The 22,479-nt window shown below is 38.0% G+C and overlaps 2 protein-coding genes across 7 annotated transcripts; one reads left to right on the forward strand and one right to left on the reverse strand.

Annotated features, from left to right (window-relative positions):
* Positions 1-187: 187 nt before the first annotated feature.
* LOC123881136 (superoxide dismutase [Cu-Zn]-like) lies at positions 188-22,357 on the reverse strand. Of its 5 annotated transcripts, none has more exons than XM_045929746.1 (6): positions 22,296-22,357; positions 16,067-16,274; positions 15,667-15,726; positions 2,462-2,689; positions 1,359-1,483; positions 188-492 (listed from the first exon to the last, which is right to left on the reverse strand). In XM_045929746.1, exons 2-6 carry the CDS (start codon positions 16,241-16,243, stop codon positions 360-362), a joined length of 723 nt encoding a protein of 240 aa, XP_045785702.1. In that variant the 5' UTR covers positions 16,244-16,274; positions 22,296-22,357; the 3' UTR covers positions 188-359. The 5 variants fall into 5 exon arrangements, with proteins under 5 accessions (XP_045785702.1, XP_045785701.1, XP_045785700.1 ...); XM_045929745.1 differs by lacking the exon at positions 22,296-22,357 and adding an exon at positions 16,801-17,017; XM_045929744.1 differs by lacking the exon at positions 22,296-22,357 and adding an exon at positions 16,728-17,017.
* On the forward strand, positions 18,134-21,119 carry LOC123881145. Of its 2 annotated transcripts, XM_045929760.1 has the most exons (3): positions 18,134-18,577; positions 20,711-20,894; positions 20,936-21,119. In XM_045929760.1, the coding sequence occupies exons 1-2, from the start codon at positions 18,394-18,396 to the stop codon at positions 20,890-20,892; spliced, it is 366 nt and encodes a 121-aa protein (XP_045785716.1). In that variant the 5' UTR covers positions 18,134-18,393; the 3' UTR covers positions 20,893-20,894; positions 20,936-21,119. The 2 variants fall into 2 exon arrangements, with proteins under 2 accessions (XP_045785716.1, XP_045785715.1); XM_045929759.1 differs by having other exon boundaries at positions 20,711-21,119.
* Positions 22,358-22,479: the final 122 nt, after the last annotated feature.

A 22,479-nucleotide genomic window follows, 5' to 3' on the forward strand; every position in this document is an offset into this window, starting at 1 on the left:
CTTTCCGGGATAAAAAGTTGCCTATGTCAATTCCCAATACGCAAGCTACCTCTGAACCAAAATTCATATAAATGGGTTAAACGGATGGGCCTTTCGAGAATAATTTGGGAACTCTTCGATTTTCCGGGATAAAAAGTAGCATATGTCCGTCCTCGGGATGTAAGCTAACTCTGTACCCGTCAAAATCGGTTAAACATTTGGGCCGTGTAAAGCTAGCAGACAGACAGACACACTTTTGCATTAATTAGAATATTAATATGGAGGATGTTGCGTTCAGCATAGATATGATACGCTAAAAGTGGGATATCACAGTCGGTAATATTTGTTCAACCGTGGGAAGCCAGCGTGATCTTCAGCATTCAGTTCAAATATCCTATAACCCCACAAGCGATGGCCGGTCCTGATGTTCCAGTTAGCGCGCTGTCTTCCGTGCCAGCTCTGCCATAGTCGTCCTCACTCTTCGTTATAGCTATAGACCGCCCCACTATAGACCTAGGTATAAAAAAACAACATTAACAGGGCTCTCTCCGTCACTCGTTTCATACAATCGTAGTTCCAATTTCATTTGAATATTAAGCAACCAAAGTTCATGAAATTTTGCAGACATATTCTAGAAACTAATATCTGTGTCTGTGGTGTTTTAGATTTTTCTAAAAATATGTAGTTTTAAAATTACAGGGGCTCAAAGATTTGTATGAAAATTTTAAGACCGCGTAACTATGAAACCGAATATTTTAACAGAAATCTGGAAAACCACAGACATAGATATTAGTTTCTAGAAATAGTCTGCAAAATTTCATGGACTTTGGTTGCTTAATATTCAAATGAAACTGGAACTACGATTGTATGAAACGAGTGGAAACGAGTGACGGAGACAGCCCTCTTAAGTACTTTTCAAGATAGCGCTTGACTGTCTCACTTGTTATACTTGAGGTATCATACTTAGGTACCTAAGCTGTGCTAGGTAGGTACAATACCTATTTAGTTTCCTAGTTAGGTAGGTACAGTTGAACAAACTGTACACTTTGCGCTATATCTTTTTGTTGCTGGCGCAACAATTATCTTCAATCTTCAAAATATATCTGCTCTCCTAGGGGAGAGTTCCAGGTTAGGTATGAAGAATATCTAAGATTATCGCAAAAACGGCTAAATCAGACGGAAACAAAATTATTCAGCCGAAGCTCCCACTAACCAAGACAAAGTAATGCAGGCTAGGTTGAACTTCGAACTTTGCTGGTGTAACAGCGCAAACCCAACACTAGGCCTAGCGGTTTTGAATAAATACCTGCCTAGGACTATTTACCAGCTAATAAGCTAGGCCTTGTTCAATAAGTTAGACTAATAAAAAAGATTCATACCTGGGACCCGTCAAAGAGATGAGGTGGTCGAAGATTTTCACACTAAGCGGAGTACCCTCTTCAGCCTTTATGTTGCCCAGGTCGCCCACGTGGCGGATGTGGTCACGCGGGCCACCGTGTCGTCCCTGAAAGTATTTTTGAGTATTAACGGACGTCGAAAAAGGCATAGCCTTTCGAAGGCACCAATTTGGTTTAAGCAGACAGTAAGTAGGTAGTTTGTATCGCTTGCATTAGGCATATAAATGAACTAGCTGATGCCCGCGACTTCGTTCGCGTGGATGTGGTTTTTTATAAATCCCGTGGGAAGTCTTTGATTTTCCGGGATAAAAAGTAGCCTATGTGCTAATCCAGGGTATAATCTATCTCCATTCTAAATTTCAGCCCAATCCGTCCAGTAGTTTTTGCGTGAAGGAGTAACAAACATGCACACACACATACAAACTTTCGCCTTTATAATATTAGTGTGATTTGCCCTACCCTACCTTTCTTTACCCTACCCTAATTTAGTTATCAACGTATATTTCATAGGTCTTTGCAGCATCAGGTACCTATCTACTTGCAGTTGCTTTATGACGTCTAGGGATAATGTGACAAGTGTGACAGGAGTACAATACCTCTGATAAACTCTACTGCAAGCAGTATGAAGTGTAGGACATCCATTACCTCCTCACAGGATTTGTGTGAACATCAGATCGCTTTTTAGACTTTCTACTCTTGATAGGTACTTACATAATAAGTTATGAAGTGAGGACCAATCTTCATACAGTTCCCCTTAATATTGCCACTCTGGTGAAATAGACGAGTCGGTTATATTGCCTTGATTTGTGAGAAGATCAGATCTAGACTTTTTATACTTGCTGTGGCACATTAGTTGTCATACTCCACATCGAGGTGCGGGACCGGGGGTTTATTTTCTCTGGAACGAGCTCATGGGCGTCCTGGAAGGGGGTACCGATGTGTCGTAAGATATCTCGGAGCCTCCCAAGTCCCAATGCGCACTGAGGGTTTTAGTAGGTAAAATCCTATATCACCCGATGATTAGTCCTGGACGTCGGGTATCTTATGAAGATTTCCCCCTCGTTAACAAAAAAAAAGGTACTTACATAATAAGCTATAAAGTGAGGACCAATCTCCATACAGTTCCCATCAATATCGCCACTCTGGTGAACATGCAAGCCATGTAGACCGGCAGGCAAGCCGGTCACATTGCCTTCGATCTGCACCGGCCCGTTAGGAACGATTTGTGTGAAGATAAGTTCGCCTTCTACACCTGATTCTTGGTCGGCTTCTAAGTGGACTATCGCTTTGAGCCCTGGACCGGGTTGCCGGTGCTGAAAGAAATAGGCATTTTTATGGATTGTTTCTTTATGCAACCATTTTTTTTGTATTTGATAACATGATAAACGTTGGGGTTCCAAGGTGCCTCTTTGAAACTAAGTGGTCAAACGATATCAAACGAGTTATCAAACAAGGAGTCGTGTGACGTTGAACTGTGGAAGTTTTACAAGAGACTAGATGCAGCTGTGGAAATCCATCGATTGATAATGATGATACGTGCAAGATAGGCTAGAGATCTACATTTTTTTATTCAGATACAAGTTAGGCCTTGACTGCAATCTTACCTGGTGGTTAGTGATGATGCAGTCTAAGATGGAAGCGGGCTAGCCTGGAAGGAGTAGTTATGGCAGTTTTTATTATACTTCTAAGTTCAAGCCTCGTACCCCACTAGGTGGAGAAGCGTCATCAAACGAATCGCAGGGAGACGATGGATTCAGGCAGCGCGAGACCGTGACGTTTGAACTATGGAAGTCTTACAACTAGGTGCAGCTATGGACATATTATGTTGTGTGGCATGTCGATAATGATGATGATGATGTCCAAGATAGGCTACAGAACTACATACTTGTAAGTTCAAGCCTCGGGGTGAACCACTACAGGACACACACTTACAAAGGTGTAGTTTCTTTTGCTCAATATTTCATGCTTTTCCGGAGTAATAAACCTTTAGGCAGACCAAGTGAGGTCTGCGATGATCGTTCCCTTACCCCGTCCACACACTGCGCGTTTGGCATGGGAAAGAGCGAGGAACGGAGGCCGAGACGTAGCGTGGACGCGTTACTCGTTGTTCCTAGTTCATGCCCATCGCCCCTATTTTGTCAGTAAGTATGCTGCCACAGTTTCGACGTCCATCGCGTTGCAAAGGTAAGCGACCTAGTGCGCCGGCGTCGCGATTAATTGCGCGAGTAGAGCAGTGTGTTGTGTGGACGAGGGGTTACATGAGTGCACAAGGAAGGCAGCCATCAGAGAGACAACACTGCAGTGACGAGCACAACCACTCTATCAAGAGAATAACGACAAAAGAGAAGAAGAAACCTTTGCAACATGACTGGTTTTACATCAGAGGCGTGCCATAGGAATGCAGACATCTTTGGGTAGGTATATCTATACTATTTTAAGAATAGCTAAGAATCCTTGACACTATGTTATAAGAGGAGACAAAGTCATTACGCGCACGCAATCACACGCTATGCCTATCTTTGTGCATCAGCCTTGCACTTATCAATCTCTGAATAGGTGGAATAGGTTCCTAAGAAAGCCTCGTTCACACTGGTGCTCATGTTATTTTTTACCCGACTACAGCAAAGCAAAAAGGAAGGGTTATGATTTTAGCAGTATGTATGTTTGTATCAGATTTTGTGTGTTCCACCGTAGCGCCTAAAGTACTGAGTCGATTTTGATGAATCGATTCGTGATTATGGTCCAGGTGACAGGCTAAAGAACATTTAATTTGTATTTTTATTGCCGCTATGACAACAATTACCTCTATTTAGATCTCTACCAGTTACTCTTGGCAGTGGGAGAGGTTATACCTAAAGGTGTTTTAGAAGATTTGTATAGTGTTGTGTGGTGGTAGTCCGTGTTGCTCGGTTGATCGCTTGCTTTTCCTGCATATTTGGTAGTGGACAGTAACAGAGCGGGCGGTGCATATCGCATGATGCACGTTGTAATACAGATTTGTCTGTTATGGCAAATTATAGCGAATTAGGCTTGTTCCTTGGGTAGGTATGATTAAATTAGTGTGCAACTACTTATATACCTACTTATCCATATCCATCCATACTAATATTATATCCATATCCATACTAATATTATAAATGCGAAAGTGTGTGTCTGTCTGTCTGTCTATCTGTCTGTCTATCTGTCTGCTACCTTTTCACGGCCCAACAGTTTAACCGATTCTGACGAAATTTGGTACAGGGTTAGCTTATATATCCCGGGGACGGACATATAGGCTACTTTTTATCCCGGAAAATTTAACAGTTCCCACGGGATTCCTAAAAACCCATCCGCTTAACCGATTTGTATAAAATTTGGTACTGAAGTAGCTTGCCTTCCTGTTATTGACCTAGGCAACTTTTTATCCCGGAAAATCAAACAGTTCCCATGGGATCTTTAAAAACCTAAATCCACGCGGACGAAGTCGCGGGCATCCTCTAGTAATAATATAATTATAAGCTTAGACGTGCTATCAAAATCTCGACTTCCTCGATTAATAAACACAAACAATCGTGGCTTCCGTATTATGGTAATACGAATAAGTGATATGATCTCACATTGGTTACTTGTGTAATTGCTTAGATGGTATTGAGGTAAGTTGAAACAGGAAACCGCGAATAATTAAAATGACCCACAGTTTTACATACTCTGTAATCCTGGATATAATTACTTATTTCGAAAAATTGCTATTTTTAGGGTTCCGAACCCGACGGGTACCAAAGCGCAACGGGAACCTATTACTAAGCCTCCGTTGTCCGTCCGTCCGTCCGTCCATCCGTCCATCTGTCTGTTCACCCGTCTGTCGCCTGTCAGAGAGTTGAAATTTTCGCAGAATGTGTATTTGCATTGCCGCTATAACAAAAAAATAATTAAACTTTCAAAATGACTGTGCTAAATTAATAAATGTCTTGTACGATCGCACGGAACCCTTCGTGTGCAAGTCCGACTCGGGCTTGACTGATTTTCATAATCGTGTAATGTCCGGTTTTCTTCATAGTAAAGGGTGTGTTATTGAATTATTTATAGATACCATCTCGTTTTAGTGTTATGCAGTATGCACACGCCGTCAAGTACGTAGGTACCTAAGTCATAATGATGGCTTGAGGTTAGATTCAATCTGTATTGTGTAGTGTTTTCAATGTTTACTTGTCGCATTATCCAGGCTCATGCAAAATGGATGGTAGGTATACTTGGTATACTTAAAGCCAGCATTAAGTTAAACCTTGACCTTATTTCACGTCATCCCCACTGAGTCATCCCTAACAAAGTAATTAGGTAGGTACCTACGCGGCATGAAAGTTGAAATAGGTAGAGTAGGTATTTTATCAATGAGGAGATTTTTTTTTCTCTCGTCTGGCTTTACAGAGATTAGCCAATGTTAAGTTTGTAGTTATTTGTAACAAGTTAGTTAAACTACACAAGTATGGACCCCGTCTGTGCCAGCGCTCGCCGACATACGCACGGCACCCCCTTAGTGCGCTTTCCAGCCAGTTTTAACAAAAAAAAAAACACTCCAAAAAGGCAAAGCACGCCCGCCAGCTAACACCAACACAGACGAAGTCCATGAGGAAATCTCCTCATGGACTTCGTCTTACCTAGTGTAAATTTTTCAGTCAACACACTTGTCAATAAATGTACAACCTATCTTTTCTAACGACGTAAATTAACCTCCCGTTTTGTCGTGATTTCCTAAAATCCGATTAGTCTGCACTAACGTCTAGCTTAGTTCATAATTAACGTAATTAAATAATAAGTTTCCTGTTAATTAGGTTCTAAATCCTATTTGAGGTAAGGAAGCCTTCCAAGTTTGAAATCCAGAGGTTTCGACTGTTACTCTGTAGGTCAAAGATTAAACGCAAACTTATGAACCATTTTTTGAGGACCTGCCTGTCTGCTACGTTTTCACAGCCCAACCGCTGAACCGATTTTAATGTTTGGTACTGATTGGGATACATCCCGGAGAAGGACATAGGCTACTTTTAATCCAGGAAAATCTAAAAGTTCCTACGGGATAAAAAAAAACCGAAATCCACACGGGCGAAGCCGCGGGCATACTATTTAGTTTATATAGTTTTTAAATTGTCTCGGGTCTGGGTGGGAGGCTACGCCGCCCGGGCCTTAAATAAGGTTTTACAAGTACCTACCTACTTTTGAATCGTCAAGTAAAACTGTCATACCTACCTACTCGGTAGAATAGAATGACCTTCCTTGGACCCTTTTGCCCCGAGGGTAAATACACCCCTGGGTCCTAACAGTAACACATCTATTTACTAGTCTATCAAGATTGACTGTCTTAGTGAGCATTTGATATTAAATATCTAAAGCAACAAAATCTTCAATTAAAAAAACCCCGGTCAAGTGCGAATAGGGCTCGCACACTAAGGATTCCGTACCATTATACAAGATTATGAACCTACTTTTTTATCTAGATTTTCACTTTCGGCCATAATGAAATTTTTATTTGGCGGCAATAGAAATACACACTCTATGAAAACTTCGACTCTCTACCTATTAAGGTTCATGAGATACAGTCCGTTGACGGACAGACGGAAAAACAGCGGAGGCTTTATGTAGTCATAGAGTTTCGTTGGCACACTTCGGTTACGGAATCCTGAAAAGTGTATAAAAGTTACCATAAAATATAGATGCCTACACACAACTCAAAATTATGCAAATTGATAGATATAAGATAATTACTTAACCGTTTCCTAGTAAATTAATGCAATTAGCCAGGTAATAGGTATACCAACCTACATGCTTTTTAATATTATTTTATGGAATATGACCTTCATTTTTGGAAGATTTTTCGTGATTTTCCGAATGGCATTGAGGATATAAATATCCAATTTTTATACCCATCGTTATATTGTTAACTGGTCACGTTTGTTTTTTTTTGTTATGGTTGATTAACTAATGTAAGCTTGGCCCATCTTAATTATCTATAAACGTATAGAAGTTACTGATTAGATAGTTGGCGCCACTCAAATCATAACAAATCATAACATCATATTAGAAGGCGTCATTGATTGGCTGAAGTTGTTCAACATCTGATCGATAAACGTACTGTATATAAAATTCTTATAGTTTTTAGTTGATGAATTGTAGCATAATAAAGGATAATATTTGTAATCAATATATAAGATGAAAACATCTTTATTACTTAGATGATTTGTTAAACGAGCTTGATGATTTGTATATTAGTCACTAAGTTTATTCATTGTACAATTTGGATTGGCCGATAACGATAAGATAAAAAGGGGAGTGGCTAATAAACGTGGAGAGGTTACCTGTAAGAGTGGTTTTAAAACGACGACATTCGGAAATATACTAACGTAAGAGGAACAACATTTATTTGACACAAATGTAAAAGTTAATAAATTTAAATATGAAATAAAAGTATAATAATTTATCATAAAGATTGTGTTTGTGATTTCGTCAGACCTTACCCAAAAGGTCAGAAGAGGGACATCAAGAAAATATAATATTTTCTTGTCACGCTCACGACTCAGAGAAACAAGTGGAAATATACAGAGGAACGAGAAAGAAGTGGAGGTCTAGTAGACCACAGACATTTTGGAGCACAAGGCCAATATTTGGGCCTCAATATATCAAAGTACCTAGTCATGGCATCAAAGGATTTCTGGATAAACGGGTAGGATCTTTCCATGATTTTATTTTTATTGATAGCTATTAATGGTAATTTTTTTTTTATTTTTATTTGTGTGGGTTTTCGTTTTGTTTGTTCTACATTTAGTTATCATTTTGTTAAAAAGCTTTGCTCCGAGTTGGAATGGAAATTATATAACGTTATGATACCTAGAATTACCCACATGTTTATAATTCATCTTGTATATTGGTTATACAAATGCGATCGACCTTCAAATTGTGGTTTAAATAACATTGAGGTATTTAGAAGGCTTATTTTACAATGAAAAATGAAAAATGTTTATTTACAAAATACAGTCTTGTACAATTTTCCTGTTTCTGGTGGTACCCGCACTAGGTTATCCCGTATCGTGGGTACAATGGAATAGATAGTGAACATAGTGTTAAACAATATAAAAAGTGTGGTTTACTTAATGATGGGCGTTATTGTTACTTTTAAATAGTTTTCAGGATGTATCTACTATGTCCTGCCGGGGTTTTATTTCTCATTAAATGATTTCACAGGTGAATATCTCACGGAACGTGGTATTTCAATCTTCACACTTGTAATCGTGTGCCGAATTAGTTTGGTTAAGAGTTACGATAGGGATTTATTTTCACATACCTAGTGGTTTTGTTTTACGGAAGGTGAATTTCTGGATTTAGGTTCAATCGTTTGCTGCATTCATTGTATAGATAGATGTTTTCCTTTTTCTAGCACACAGTGACGCGATATTATCACACAGCACTCATTGGGCATCTTGAATGTTGTTTTGTGAAATTATTATTTTTTGTAAACCGCTTTGGGTTTGCCAGTGAAATAATCCGCCTCTACTTGTAATGGTTACTGAGTGATTGGGGATATAAAATGTTAATTGATAAAAATGAAGGTGATCCGTTGTAATAAAGTAATAGTGACCAGGGTTAATAAATTGAGCATTTTGAGAAATATAAATCCTAAAATGGGTGTAAAAGTAGGTTTATCTTATCTGGTTATTCTTTAACTAAATTTAAAATTATGGTAGGTAGGTAGTCAGATAGTTTTAAATACGGGGTGCATAAATAAGTGTTTTTTTTTACAAAAGTGAGGAGAAATGTTTTCATTTATCTATTTTTACCACTTGAAACGCGTAATGTTTGAGTTTCAAACATAACTTTGCTGATAACAGCTCACCATGAACAACCCATGGCCGGCCCACTACTGAGCAACAAGTGTCTCCTCACAGAATGAGAAGGGTTTAGGCCGTAGTCTACCACGCTAGATAACAGCTAATTTACTTTTAATACTGGCACAATAATTTGAGTACTACGAGTAGTAGGTAGGTATAGTATATGGGCAGCGGGGTTTTTTTTTTACCTGTATTCACGCAATTAACTGTGTACTGCCGCATTTAAATGCAATATGATTTTGTTTTTATTGGAATAACATCGCTTGGCGGGTTAAATTCCTGGCAAATGTTCTATTAAAATTAGAGTAAGTTTTTTTTTAATGGTAATATACCTACAGTACTGCCCTTAGGGCAGGGCGCGATAATAAGTACCTACTACCAAAATACTATTTTCTTTGTTGTACGCAAGAAATTTTAGGCAAATATCTTTGCACTACGCTCGCGTTTGTGGCATGACATTATCCCAGAAATATATTTAAAAAAAAATTCACGCTCGCTTGACTCGCTTCGCGATAGTTCAGTTTCGATATGCATTTAGTTAACAAAACTCTCAGGAAACCACGTTTGTTGTGCTCTCGAAATTGATCAGTCTATTTGATAAAATCGAAATGCGGTGCCTTATAAATTTCGCTTAGGAGCGCCGGTAGTATCTCATGATAATAATATGAATATTGATCATAATTTTTTTTTTAGGATGATTAAGCATTGAAGGGTTTTCGGCTGGTCTGGCATTTCGCCTGATTTTATGTTTTTGCTTATTTAGCGCGTTCAGGAAAGCTTTGACAACGTTTTATAACATGAGTATATATTTTTTTTTGTTTTAGTTACCCAAACAGAAAAAAAAAAGCATTAAAGATGTGGGACCGAGGGATAAATCTAGTTTGATTTTTGGTTGGATTATGAAGTTGTAGTTAGGGTATTTAAAATAGAAAGATTTCAATTGTAGGAAATGATGTAAAACATGTTGAGGATAAGTTGTGTAATAAAGTCGATAATTCACTTGTTGGATGTCACGCGATCTATTGCGAGGAGGAATCTTTTTCTTGTCTCTGTTTTTATAAATACGGTGTTCTGACGGGTTTTTATTTACGTCTCGGATTATTGAATACTTTCGGTGTTTGATTGGACGGTTAGAGGTTGCAAAAGCAATCGCCCTCTAATTAAATCATTTATTTAGGCATTAGTTCAATTTGGATTAAATCTCGCGAAAAGCCACGGTGGCTGTCTCTCGCGCGTCTTGGAAAGACATTCCTAATGCCTGTTTTTCTGAGGGAGGGATGCATTATCAAGTGAGATGAGCTGCAATGTTTGCGGCTGATTATTTTGGAAAATTTGCAATCGTGGCAAGTGGAGTAAAGTTTGACTAAACGATTTAATGAACTAAGTATATAATGGATTTGGTGAATGGTTATGTTATATAACATTTTGATAAATGGATGAATTTGAAGAGTGTATGTATGTGGTTGATGCACATTTGTTTCATATTTTTACTTAAGTTATAAAGTATTACATTTGGTGAGTAGTTATTTATATTTGGTAGGGTAGGTTTGATAAACAGGTAGTTATCTTGATTAATAAGTGAGTTATCATTTTATAAATGCGTACTTTAATGTTTGATGGACTGGTATACTTGATAAATGTGCATATTTTCATACTTCAAAGACAAGTTGTACCTATTAGTTTCTTCAAGCTTTTAGTTGCTGATAATTATATTAACATTCTTTAGAGCGCATGTCCTATGGACGAAATCGTTTATACATACTTTCACTGTTTGAAATGTTACAATCATAAAGATATAGTTATGACTAGAGGGGGTCATAGCTTGTTGCCGCTCTTGTACATCCATGTGTCAACTAGGTATTGTTATCTCAGTATATTTCAGGGAACCTCCGTTCGGGTGAAAGCGATAGCTGTTGGATAAATGCTTGTTGGGTTATCAGAAGACCGTGTAGTCTTCGATGAGGTTACTTGTAAATATTATAGCGAAATAGTAAGTTTAAAAATAGAATGAGGCTAAACTAAAAAAATGAGACAAAGATAAAAATAATAACTTAAAGCATTGAAACAGCATAAAGTGAAATAGTAACTTACAAACTATACATACATATTTACGAATTATGTAGATAGATATAGTATTACTGGATTACGTATATCAAATAAGAATACTGTCAGCTCATGTTTTGTTTTCGGCGTGGTAATTTTACGCTTAAAACTCATAAGAGATATCATGAGGTTCGCTTTCTGTAAAAGTTATTAGCTTTAACAGTTAATTGATTTATTACATTATTTATTTATTATACACTCAACAAGTAAAAGTATTTTGTTTTGACAAAATCCAAAGAAGTACCTATTGGATTAATAAGGCAAGGTACGAAGCATTGGCTGGATTTTACAACATTTAAAGTTTCCTGTTCATTTTTATCATTGAGTTAATTTGAGGCGGAAGGATCCTCTTGAAAATTTTTAAGATTAAGTTATTAGTAAGAAAGTATATTTTGCTTAGGTTAGTTTAAAATGTACAGCCGGTAATTTAAAAAAAAAATATATATATTTAATTTTACATAATAGGTGAAGCTGGTTGATGCACCAAAAATCGAATTATCATAGGAATTTAATTAAGCTAACATTTTTATTTATTATCAACTTCAAATATACAGTAGCAAACTGATTAGTTGGAATACATGCAGTGATTGGAATATTTAAGTTCCGATAGAAGAATCTATATCGTGGCTTGTTCCTTTATGGACAAGAATATTTTTTTTTTGACTCGTGGGACCACTTACACAAAATATCAACGTTCGGTTTGGAGGTCTTCCATGGCTATTCCTACAGTTCCATGACGTATTGAAGAGGTTAACACTTTGTCGCTCATCACATCAACCAGCACGGCATTTGGGTATGATGGATGGATGTAGATAGGTACACATTTGATGGGGGGGGGGTTTAGTGGTTTGTATCAATAGGAACCAGGGGTTGAATGAGGAAGGCTGAGGACAGTACGTGTGGTGCTTACTAGGGAAGGTTTATGTTCAACAGTGACCTTATGATGATGACGATGTAGATGACGATGATGATGATGATGGACGTACGAGGATGAATCTTTTACGAAACGAATAAAGGGAAATCGAACAGATGCGGGTCATTACGGTTAACATATAAAATAATGTATAAGGTACCTACTTTCTTCTAATCTTTATGATCGATCAGCTCGTGATAGAGATTTTGATGTCGTAGAGAATAGAGATGTATCGAACGGAATATTTATTTCATTTTTTTCCTGCTATTATGTTGATATCGCTTTTCTCTATGAAAAGGAATTAATGATAAACTAATAGGTATCATTCGGCGGCGAGTCGCGACTGTGTCGTTCCCAGGGTCGAATTTGGTAGTTCTGCTTATGTTACTCGAAACGACAAAGTACGCCATATGGTGCATATTATGGCTAAAATAAAATATATAAGTATCATGTGAAATTATAAATCAAAGATTCTTTTTGCATGTAGATATTATATGGTTAAGAGGCACAAGTGACGCAACTACTGTACCCTGGCGTTTGTTTAACATTGTCCATTAGTACTTCAGAATGTGGATTTTGCTAGAAAAAAAAACAATAGGTAATTGTAAGAAATATGGGAAGCGTAATCTGCATTAAAAGAAAAAGTTTGAATTGGAAGCAACCAGGCATAGGATTTTCATACATCCGTAATCACGTTCCTTTCAACTCTCTATCTATCACGGTTCACGATACGCCGTTCGCGGTTCGGGCCGTGACGCACGTGCAGACGGACAGACGGACGGAGAGCAGAGGTTTAGAAAATAGGGTCTCGTAGGCACCCTTCGAGGGGTACGGAACTGGAGAAAACTAAATTATAATAATGATAATAGGTTTTCTAGGTTACCAAGTAAAATTACTTCTCTTAGGTCGGATTGTATTATGATGGATGCTTATGAAACAAAATTAAATGAACGGTCTACTCAAAGTGTTTTATGTTTGCAGGATCCAAGGATGTTGGAAATGAACAAATGAGGGAAAGGATGACCCAAAACTAGGTATGGGTCAGGGACACAAAGTCCCAAGGAAGGAAAGGATGGAAAAGCCCCGAGGTTACGGGCTATGGACAAAAAGTCCTATAGGAGGAAGGAGGTGGACCCTAGGATAAGGGTCATTAAAAATTTGGATCTGGAGGGAAAAGACCCTAGGATAAGGGTCATTAAAAATTTGGATCTGGAGGGAAATAAGGACAATCATATATGTATCCCGGTAGAAGAGAGACGCGCCAAGGCTCGGAATCCGCGATTTTCCAATAAGAAGGGAAGAAGAAAATATGTGCGTAAAACTATTGCGTTGAAAGTGTATGAAAATGTTTTGTGATTTAAATCGAGAACTGGCGGCGATTAACTTTAAGTTTAGAGAGTTTATTTTATCAAAAGGACAAGAAGTTCACTTACACATATTCATATTAAGAATCGCTCCCGATTCTAAATATAAATATAGAAGCAAACATAATCTTTAAAGGTATGGTGACTATACAATAATATAAAAAGTCAAAACACGTTATATTCGTTAACAAACTATACCTACATCTAGCTAAGATATCTATGGTGTTTGACACTGTTTGATTAAACTTTAAACTTTGTAAAAGATTTTTCCTCCAGTATGAGTTTCGGCAAGTACATTATGTAGTAGAGCTAGGTAGTTTACATACCATAATTAGTCCTAGCTTTATGTAATTGTAGCATAATAGGTATGTTCGTTTTGTGTACCATATTTATGAGATTTAGCTTTAAAGTGATGCGTGTATGTACGGACTTTAATAGTATTTTCCTAACAAATAGACATATTTTGAATTTGTATAATTGACTTATATAATATAATTCATCAGTTTTCTTATATAATTCTTTAGTGGGAAGGAGAGTCTAGTTGGAACAGAACTTTTAACAATTTATTTTGAGATACTTGAAACCCTTTAAAGTAGTTTTTAGTAATTAGTTTTACATGCTCATCCCCAAATCTCTATTGAGTGTTCCTGTAAAATATTGGCTTGTGAGTTATAATTGATACTTCGGACTTTATGCATGTACCTACCTTCTTTGATTAAATGGAGGCCTCCTTTAGTTGCTACTGGTCTCGCAATTTTTGATATCTTTATGATTTTTGAAAAATTATTTATAAATTTAGAGTGTCTGCATCTTTTTATTTTAATATTAGCGGAAGAGAACAGAAAAATGAATTTTAGATTAAAGGCTAAATTTGAGTGCTACTGTAGACTGGCAGGTAAAGTTGCGAGGGTAAATAGTTTGGAATTGAATTGAGTTTATCTGCTATTTTCTAATTATATCGGATGGAAAGGGTTGCTGCGAGTGCTCTAAAATTAAGTTGCAATCATAATCAATACCAATGTATCAATAAAACTGTATATTCCTTCTAGTTAAGGTTAGCAAGAATATTAATTTAATTAATTACTATCTTAATTTTTTTTTGTTTTGTTGAACTAAGTCTTTGTCATTTTGGTTGTGAAGTTTACATGTTACTTAAGTTTTAATTTTTTTTTTTAAAAGCGATGAGACTCGCTTAAAACAGGATGGCCGAGCTGTAAGCTTGGCCCATCTTAATTATCTATAAACGTATAGAAGTTACTGATTAGATAGTTGGCGCCACTCAAATCATAACAAATCATAACATCATATTAGAAGGCGTCATTGATTGGCTGAAGTTGTTCAACATCTGATCGATAAACGTACTGTATATAAAATTCTTATAGTTTTTAGTTGATGAATTGTAGCATAATAAAGGATAATATTTGTAATCAATATATAAGATGAAAACATCTTTATTACTTAGATGATTTGTTAAACGAGCTTGATGATTTGTATATTAGTCACTAAGTTTATTCATTGTACAATTTGGATTGGCCGATAACGATAAGATAAAAAGGGGAGTGGCTAATAAACGTGGAGAGGTTACCTGTAAGAGTGGTTTTAAAACGACGACATTCGGAAATATACTAACGTAAGAGGAACAACATTTATTTGACACAAATGTAAAAGTTAATAAATTTAAATATGAAATAAAAGTATAATAATTTATCATAAAGATTGTGTTTGTGATTTCGTCAGACCTTACCCAAAACTAAGGTGTCGGTTCTGTTTTGGTGTTGTGTTATGGTAACATAATCCATATGGATAGGGATGAACGCGGAACGCAGAACTCTGAACCATCAGCTGAACTCAGAACTGTTGACCTCTATCTGGATGACGCATTCGTATTTTTAATATTTTTCATATTCTTGGTTTACCTGAGCCTACATAACTTGGTAATTAGATACTGATAATATATCATTAGAGATATCGGTAGTTTTTCGCAATCTTCATACTTGTTAAGCAAGAAGTACGAGATTTGATGATACCCTTGACATCAAGAAATAAGTACAACTTACCTCGGCCAATTCTATTTGCTTTTGTGATCGATCCCCCACGGGATAGCCTGAGCCGAGTTCCTGAAACAATCCGGATACATTTTTATAACTTTGTGATTATTTGAAAGAGTAGGTACCTACCTATTACTTTTTACCCCCGACCCAAAAAAGGAGTGTTACAAGTTTGACGTGTGTATCTGTGTATCTGTCTGTGGCATCGCGGCTCCTAAACTAATTAACCGATTTTAATTTAATTTTTTTGTTTGAAAGGTGGCTTGATCGAGAGTGTTCTTAGCTATAATCCAAGAAAATCGGTTCAGCCGTTTGAAAGTTATCAGCTCTTTTCTAGTTACTGTAACCTTCACTTGTCGGGGGTGTTATAAATTTTTAATTTACACTTGTTAGGTAAATAGGTACTTACATATAAATATGGCTCCATAAACACTTCATAAAGAGCACTCTGGTAGTCTTCGACGGCCGGTATCGCTTTTATCACCAGATTCCTGCCATACCCGGGTATGCCTTGCAAGCTTTTACCATTCAATACCGATATTAACCAAACGAATTGGCCGAAAAATATGTGCAGCCGTAAATTCATTGTTTAACTTTTTCAGTTACTTAAAACAGTTCTAAATTGTAAATAATGTAAACTTAATTAGATTTAATAACTAATTGTTGTCGTAAATCATTCGGATAATAGAAAATTTGGATAGTTTTGAAACGTATATAAAACGTGTAAAATCTTGGAAAATTGAATATATAATTCGCGAATTGGAGCTTTTAACTGTAAAAAAAAAAATTACACTATGGTTGCAGTACAGATGATCGCGAATCCTGAAATATATTAAAAACAACTGAAAATAGTTAATTGTGGTTAGATGTATGAAAAAGTAACGCTTATTTATTATTTATTTTATTTCTTTATTATTATTTACATTTAAAATATACAGAGACTTTACTTGCTTATGCTATAAAAAGTCGTTTGAGTTCGTAAGAATAAATTTAACGTCGCTATAATAAGTCTGAATCAATGGGTACGTTAAATACGTAAAAAATTATGAGAAAGCACAGTGTTTTTTAACCAAATTTTGACTATCCGAATGATAAAAAAATCGAGTTTAAAAAATTCTACTGGACGATTACGTACAAAGTAACTTTTTTGTTATACGCGTTGTCTTATCAAAGGTTTAGTGAACAATGAGTTGTTATTTAGACTAGAGGTGGTTTAAGCTTTTTTTTCTCAGTTCGTGTAATGAATCCGTGAGGATGGTTGTCATTAGGTCTTCGTGAGTTGCCAAGGTTCTTGATTGAGAGGCGTTACGTAATCCAGGGCCACGGCTTATCGCGATGTAACAAGCTAAGCGGTGCGCTAAGCGACGTTGCCCTAACCGTCGATTATGGAAACGCTACATCGAAATCTCATTGTTGTTTTTGGCTGAATTTATGATATTCTCGCTACAACAATGCATTTTAATTTTTAAAAGTATTGGCCAGTAATAAGACTCTACCTACCTACCTGCCAAACATGATTCTAGGTCAACGGGAAGTACCCTATAAGTTTTCTTGACAGACACGACAGACGGATAGACAGACAGACAGAAAACAAAGTGATCCTATAAGGGTTCCGTTTTTCCTTTTGAGATACGGTTTACGGAACCCTAAAAATGCCTTAATATAGTAAATATATTCAGCTGCGAATACCGGGTTCGCGTTCCTGGTCAGTCAAAAAAAAGTTGTTGCGTTTTTCTGTCACGCAATTCTTTAGCAGTAGGTCCGAAATTGCTTGTAGTAGTATCTCATGCCTCGGAGAGCGCGTAAATTCGTCAGCCCGGCGCCTGATCGCTCTCCGGTCGTGTTGGATTGCCGGCCGCGTCGTTGTATTTAACTAGGTCGTGGCCCAGGGTTGTCGTTTAGATACGCTATAGTCGAAGTGGAAGTTGGCAGTTATTTCGTGCAGGTGCTTTAGCTCTTAACACGGCAAATAATAGCTTTGCAATTAATCTCTGTTAATTTTATTTCTTGTCCCTACTTGATAGGCACTAATAAAAGGTACTCAAATATAAAGTTTTACGCGGGTATTAAATAGGTACTACTAGAATTTCGAAAGATCTATCTATGTATAGTCTAAGTCACAATTTTAACGTGTCTTTGACCAAGGGCGGATTGGCAGACTTTGCCAACATTATAGAGAACATTATGCACTATTTGAGAACACTACGAGAACTCTCAGGCAATCAGGTTTCCTCCTTGTTTCCTCACGATATTTTCTTTCACCGTTATAGCAGTGCTATTTAATTGCTTAAAATGCATAGGTTAACCGGATGAGAGAGGCGTGCCCGGGATTGAAAGCCTCACCTCCCGGATAGGAGGCGGACTTCTTATCCTGTAGGTTTTCCAGGCTATTAAAAACTTATACCAAAGCTAAAAATTAAAACCTTCCTACTCATCAAAAATATTAAACATAATACTGCCATCGTACGTATTGACATCTTAAAATGTCATCCGACGTCAAAATTGTGTAGTGTCTGTCAAATTGGTAAAATATAAAAACAATTTATAAAATTAAACTAAGCAATCTTCTGTTCTTAAACTCTTTTCAACGTACGTGTTCCTACAACAATAACTATTTCAAACACAATGGCTTGCGACTAAAATAAAAACCACTTCAAGATAGAACTTTTGTTATGAAAAGTTTCATGGTTTCAGTACCTACATGTCAAAAATGGTTTTAGCTACAGTTGCAAAGTAATGAATCGCGACTTCGTATACAACCATGAGGATAGGCCGACGGTTTGGTCCAGAGCGGGGAGTACAATCAACAAGTGGTTGTGGGGGGCGCTGTGCTGTGGCATGCCGGGCTTTCCATGCTACTTCTGCACGTGCTGTGAGAAGATGGACGACGCTGCGGACAGAGACCGACCGAGAGTTAACCGTATGCATCATAATATTCAGTCCTATCATGTCATTATTATAAATAGAGCGTGGTCTAGAGCGGGGAGAAAGGTACACAGCGGTTGTGGCGCTGTGTATTAGCATGCCGAACATTCCGTGCTACTTCTGCACGTGCTGTGAGAAGATGGACGACGCTGCGGATAGAGACCGACCGAGAGTTAACCGTATGTCTTTTAATATTTAGTCTTATCATGTCATTATTATAAATAGAGCGTGGTCTAGAGCGGGGGTTAAGATGAACAGGGGTTGTGGCGCTGTGTATTAGCATGCCGGGCATTCCATGCTACTTCTGCACTTGCTGCGAAAAGATGGATGATCCTGCGGATAGAGACCGACCGAGAGTTAACCGTATGTCTTTTAATATTTAGTCTTATCATGTCATTATTATAAATAGAGCGTGGTCTAGAGCGGGGGTTAAGATGAACAGGGGTTGTGGCCCTGTGTATTAGCATGCCGAGCATTCCATGCTACTTCTGCACATGTTGTGAGAAGATGGACGACGCTGCGGATAGAGACCGACCGAGAGTTAACCGTATGCATCATAATATTCAGTCCTATCATGTCATTATTATAAATAGAGCGTGGTCTAGAGCGGGGAGAAAGGTACACAGGGGTTGTGGCGCTGTGTATTAGCATGCCGAGCATTCCGTGCTACTTCTGCACGTGCTGTGAGAAGATGGACGACGCTGCGGATAGAGACCGACCGAGAGTTAACCGTATGTCTTTTAATATTTAGTCTTATCATGTCATTATTATAAATAGAGCGTGGTCTAGAGCGGGGATTAAGATGAACAGGGGTTGTGGCGCTGTGTATTAGCATGCCGGGCATTCCATGCTACTTCTGCACTTGCTGCGAAAAGATGGATGATCCTGCGGATAGAGACCGACCGAGAGTTAACCGTATGTCTTTTAATATTTAGTCTTATCATGTCATTATTATAAATAGAGCGTGGTCTAGAGCGGGGGTTAAGATGAACAGGGGTTGTGGCCCTGTGTATTAGCATGCCGAGCATTCCATGCTACTTCTGCACATGCTGTGAGAAGATGGACGACGCTGCGGATAGAGACCGACCAAGAGTTAACCGTATGTCTTTTAATATTTAGTCTTATCATGTCATTATTATAAATAGAGCGTGGTCTAGAGCGGGGAGTCAGGTGCACAGGGATGGCGCTGCGTATTAGCATGCCGAGTATTCCGTGCTACTTCTGCACTTGTTGCGAAAAGATGGATGATGCTGCGGATAGAGACCGACCGAGAGTTAACCGCATGTCTTTTAATATTTAGTCCATGTCATTGAGCGGGGAGTAAGATGAACAGGGGTTGTGGCGCTGTCTAATATCATGCCGGCCATTTCACTACTTTTGCAAGTACTGCGGGAAGATGAACGATATTTTAGGCAAAGACCGGCCGAGAGTTATTCGTATTTCTCTATACATCCACTTTAGTACAAATTGGTCTAGAGCAGCGATCAACTAGCATTTGTGGGGAGCGCTGTGCTGTGGCATGTCGAACATTCCACGCTACTTCTGCAAGTGCTACGAGATGATGGATGATGTTGCGTACAGAAAGTTAACCGTATGTTGATGAATATCGAAAACCCCTAAGAATAACGGTATATCTCGAGTAACAACTCTACAGATCCTAACCATGCCCCTAACGTTATAGTTTAGCAATTTAATTTTTAGGCGTATGTGCTATTAGAAATTGGTATTAGAGTGGTTCTATCTCTACCAAGTTGGTAGGGATCCGGATAGAACCACTTTACATGATTCTAAAGCAGCTATACCTATCTATAATCCCGTTTTTCCTTATCTAGAAGAAATCTTAAGAAAACGTAAACAAATAGCTTCTTACTGATGTGAGTAAGAGGCGCCGCGGTCCATACGACGTTACAAATTGTTACCACGAACTGACAAGGAAGTCCGACCCTAAGTCCTCTTTATTTCTTATTCCGTGGGAAAATCCACCCTTTTACGTTGTTTTCAAATTATAAAGGGAACCTCTGTGTACAGAAAGGGTTGGGCTGGGCCTTGAAGTCAGATAGAGACTCAAGACTTTTCTATTTTATATTTAGAAAATGGGTATAAATTCGTTACATCTCCTTGTTCATAGAAGCAACGGCGACAGCAGAGAGGATGTCCCGGCCACATCGACCGCACGCGCCGCGAGGGAGGAAGTCCACACCAGAGATGTTGTCGGCCGTCCGTTGCGCCCTCTCTCAGCTCCAGGGCGAACCTGCCCCGGTTCCACCGACAGTCTCTCAGTCTGCACCGAATTCACCAGAACCAGGCTAAATAGAGAAAAAGGAAGAGAACAGTAGGAGAACAGGAAAGAGGGAGAGAGGGAGAACCACGGACTTGCAGTAGCTAGATACCGCAGAACTTCCATTAAGGCGTGCCTATGAGCCAAAGAACCAAGCGCCTCATCATCAACATCTTCATCGTCAACCGATAGAACATGGTTACCTGTAGAGGATGAACTATATGAGAAGAAAATATTGCACAAATTATATTGTGAAAACAACCTTCCTTTGTTTGAATTTTGACCACACAACTTCAGTTTCAGCCTAGGGTACCACAATTTGCATTATCCGTTGTTGGTACGTTGCAGGTATCTGCTTGGTCTTATTTTCGATAGCTGATGCCCGCAGCTTCGCCCGCGTGGATTTAGGGTCTGAAATCCCGTGGGAAAGTTGTCACAAAGTTCCTCTATCGATTAAAAAAAAAATTACGCAAATCGGTTCAGAAATCTCGGAGATTTCGGTGTACATAGGAAGAAAAACACAACTCCCTTTTTGAAAGTCGGTTAAAAAAGTAGCCTATTTTACTCCCTGATCAATCCTCTACTTGTCTGTGAAAACCCCGTCAAAATCGGTCCAGCCATTCCGAAGATTAGCCTTTTCAAACAGACAGACAGACAGACAGACAGACAGACAGACAGACAGACAGACAAAAATTTTTAAAACGTGTGATTCAGTGTTGGTATCGTTCAAATAACCATTTGAGCTTAATATGAGGTAGTTATTTCGAAATTACAGACAGACACTCCAATTTTATTTATTAGTATAGATTTCGACATTTAGAGATTCCCAATAAATTTGTCTGCCACATATTTTAAAGTCTTTTTGGTGGCCGAATAATGATTGCTTCTTTTACAAGAGGTTTGTTACCTATTTAAATGTACTTTTTAACAATCGTTGTACAGAGTTATTATTTAATTATTTTCATAGAACTTTATATTATACTTTAGTAAAATATCTTCAGGTTTATGAAAGCGTTTTATTTTACGCTAGTTTTAACTACCTATACTAAATAACTTATAACTAAAAATTTAAAAACCCCCCGACGCAAAAACATCTATAAGAAAACCAGAAAAGAGCTGATAATTTTCAAACGGCTGAACCGATTTTCTTCGATTATAGCTAAGAACACTCTCGATCAAGCCACCTTTCAAACAAAAAAACTAAATTAAAATCGGTTCATTCGTTTAGGAGCTACGATGCCACAGACTGATACACAGATACACACATCAAACTTATAACACCCCTCTTTTTGGGTCGGGGGTTAAAAAAACATTAAGGCGTAGTCAAGGTCTACGCCGTTGTACTCATATGTACAAAATACTACGTAGGAACATGTACTACGCTACATGTAGTACGTACATATTGCTATACCTAGGTAGTTAAGTACAGTATAACCTTTCGAGTTTCGCGTCGCAACTCGCGCTACTTTCTCGCAGCTATCTGTCCCGATGTTGAAGGCTTCTTCTTATCAACGGTTTCACAATTCAGTGTTCACACTACTGACAGTCAGTGAGTCAGTTACGCGCGAGCGGGCTTGCTCTTTCGCGACCGATGTGGTTTTTGATGTAACCATATTTTA

The sequence above is a fragment of the Maniola jurtina genome, chromosome 3 (assembly GCF_905333055.1).
Source record: "Maniola jurtina chromosome 3, ilManJurt1.1, whole genome shotgun sequence".
In the NCBI taxonomy this organism is placed as follows: domain Eukaryota; kingdom Metazoa; phylum Arthropoda; class Insecta; order Lepidoptera; family Nymphalidae; genus Maniola; species Maniola jurtina.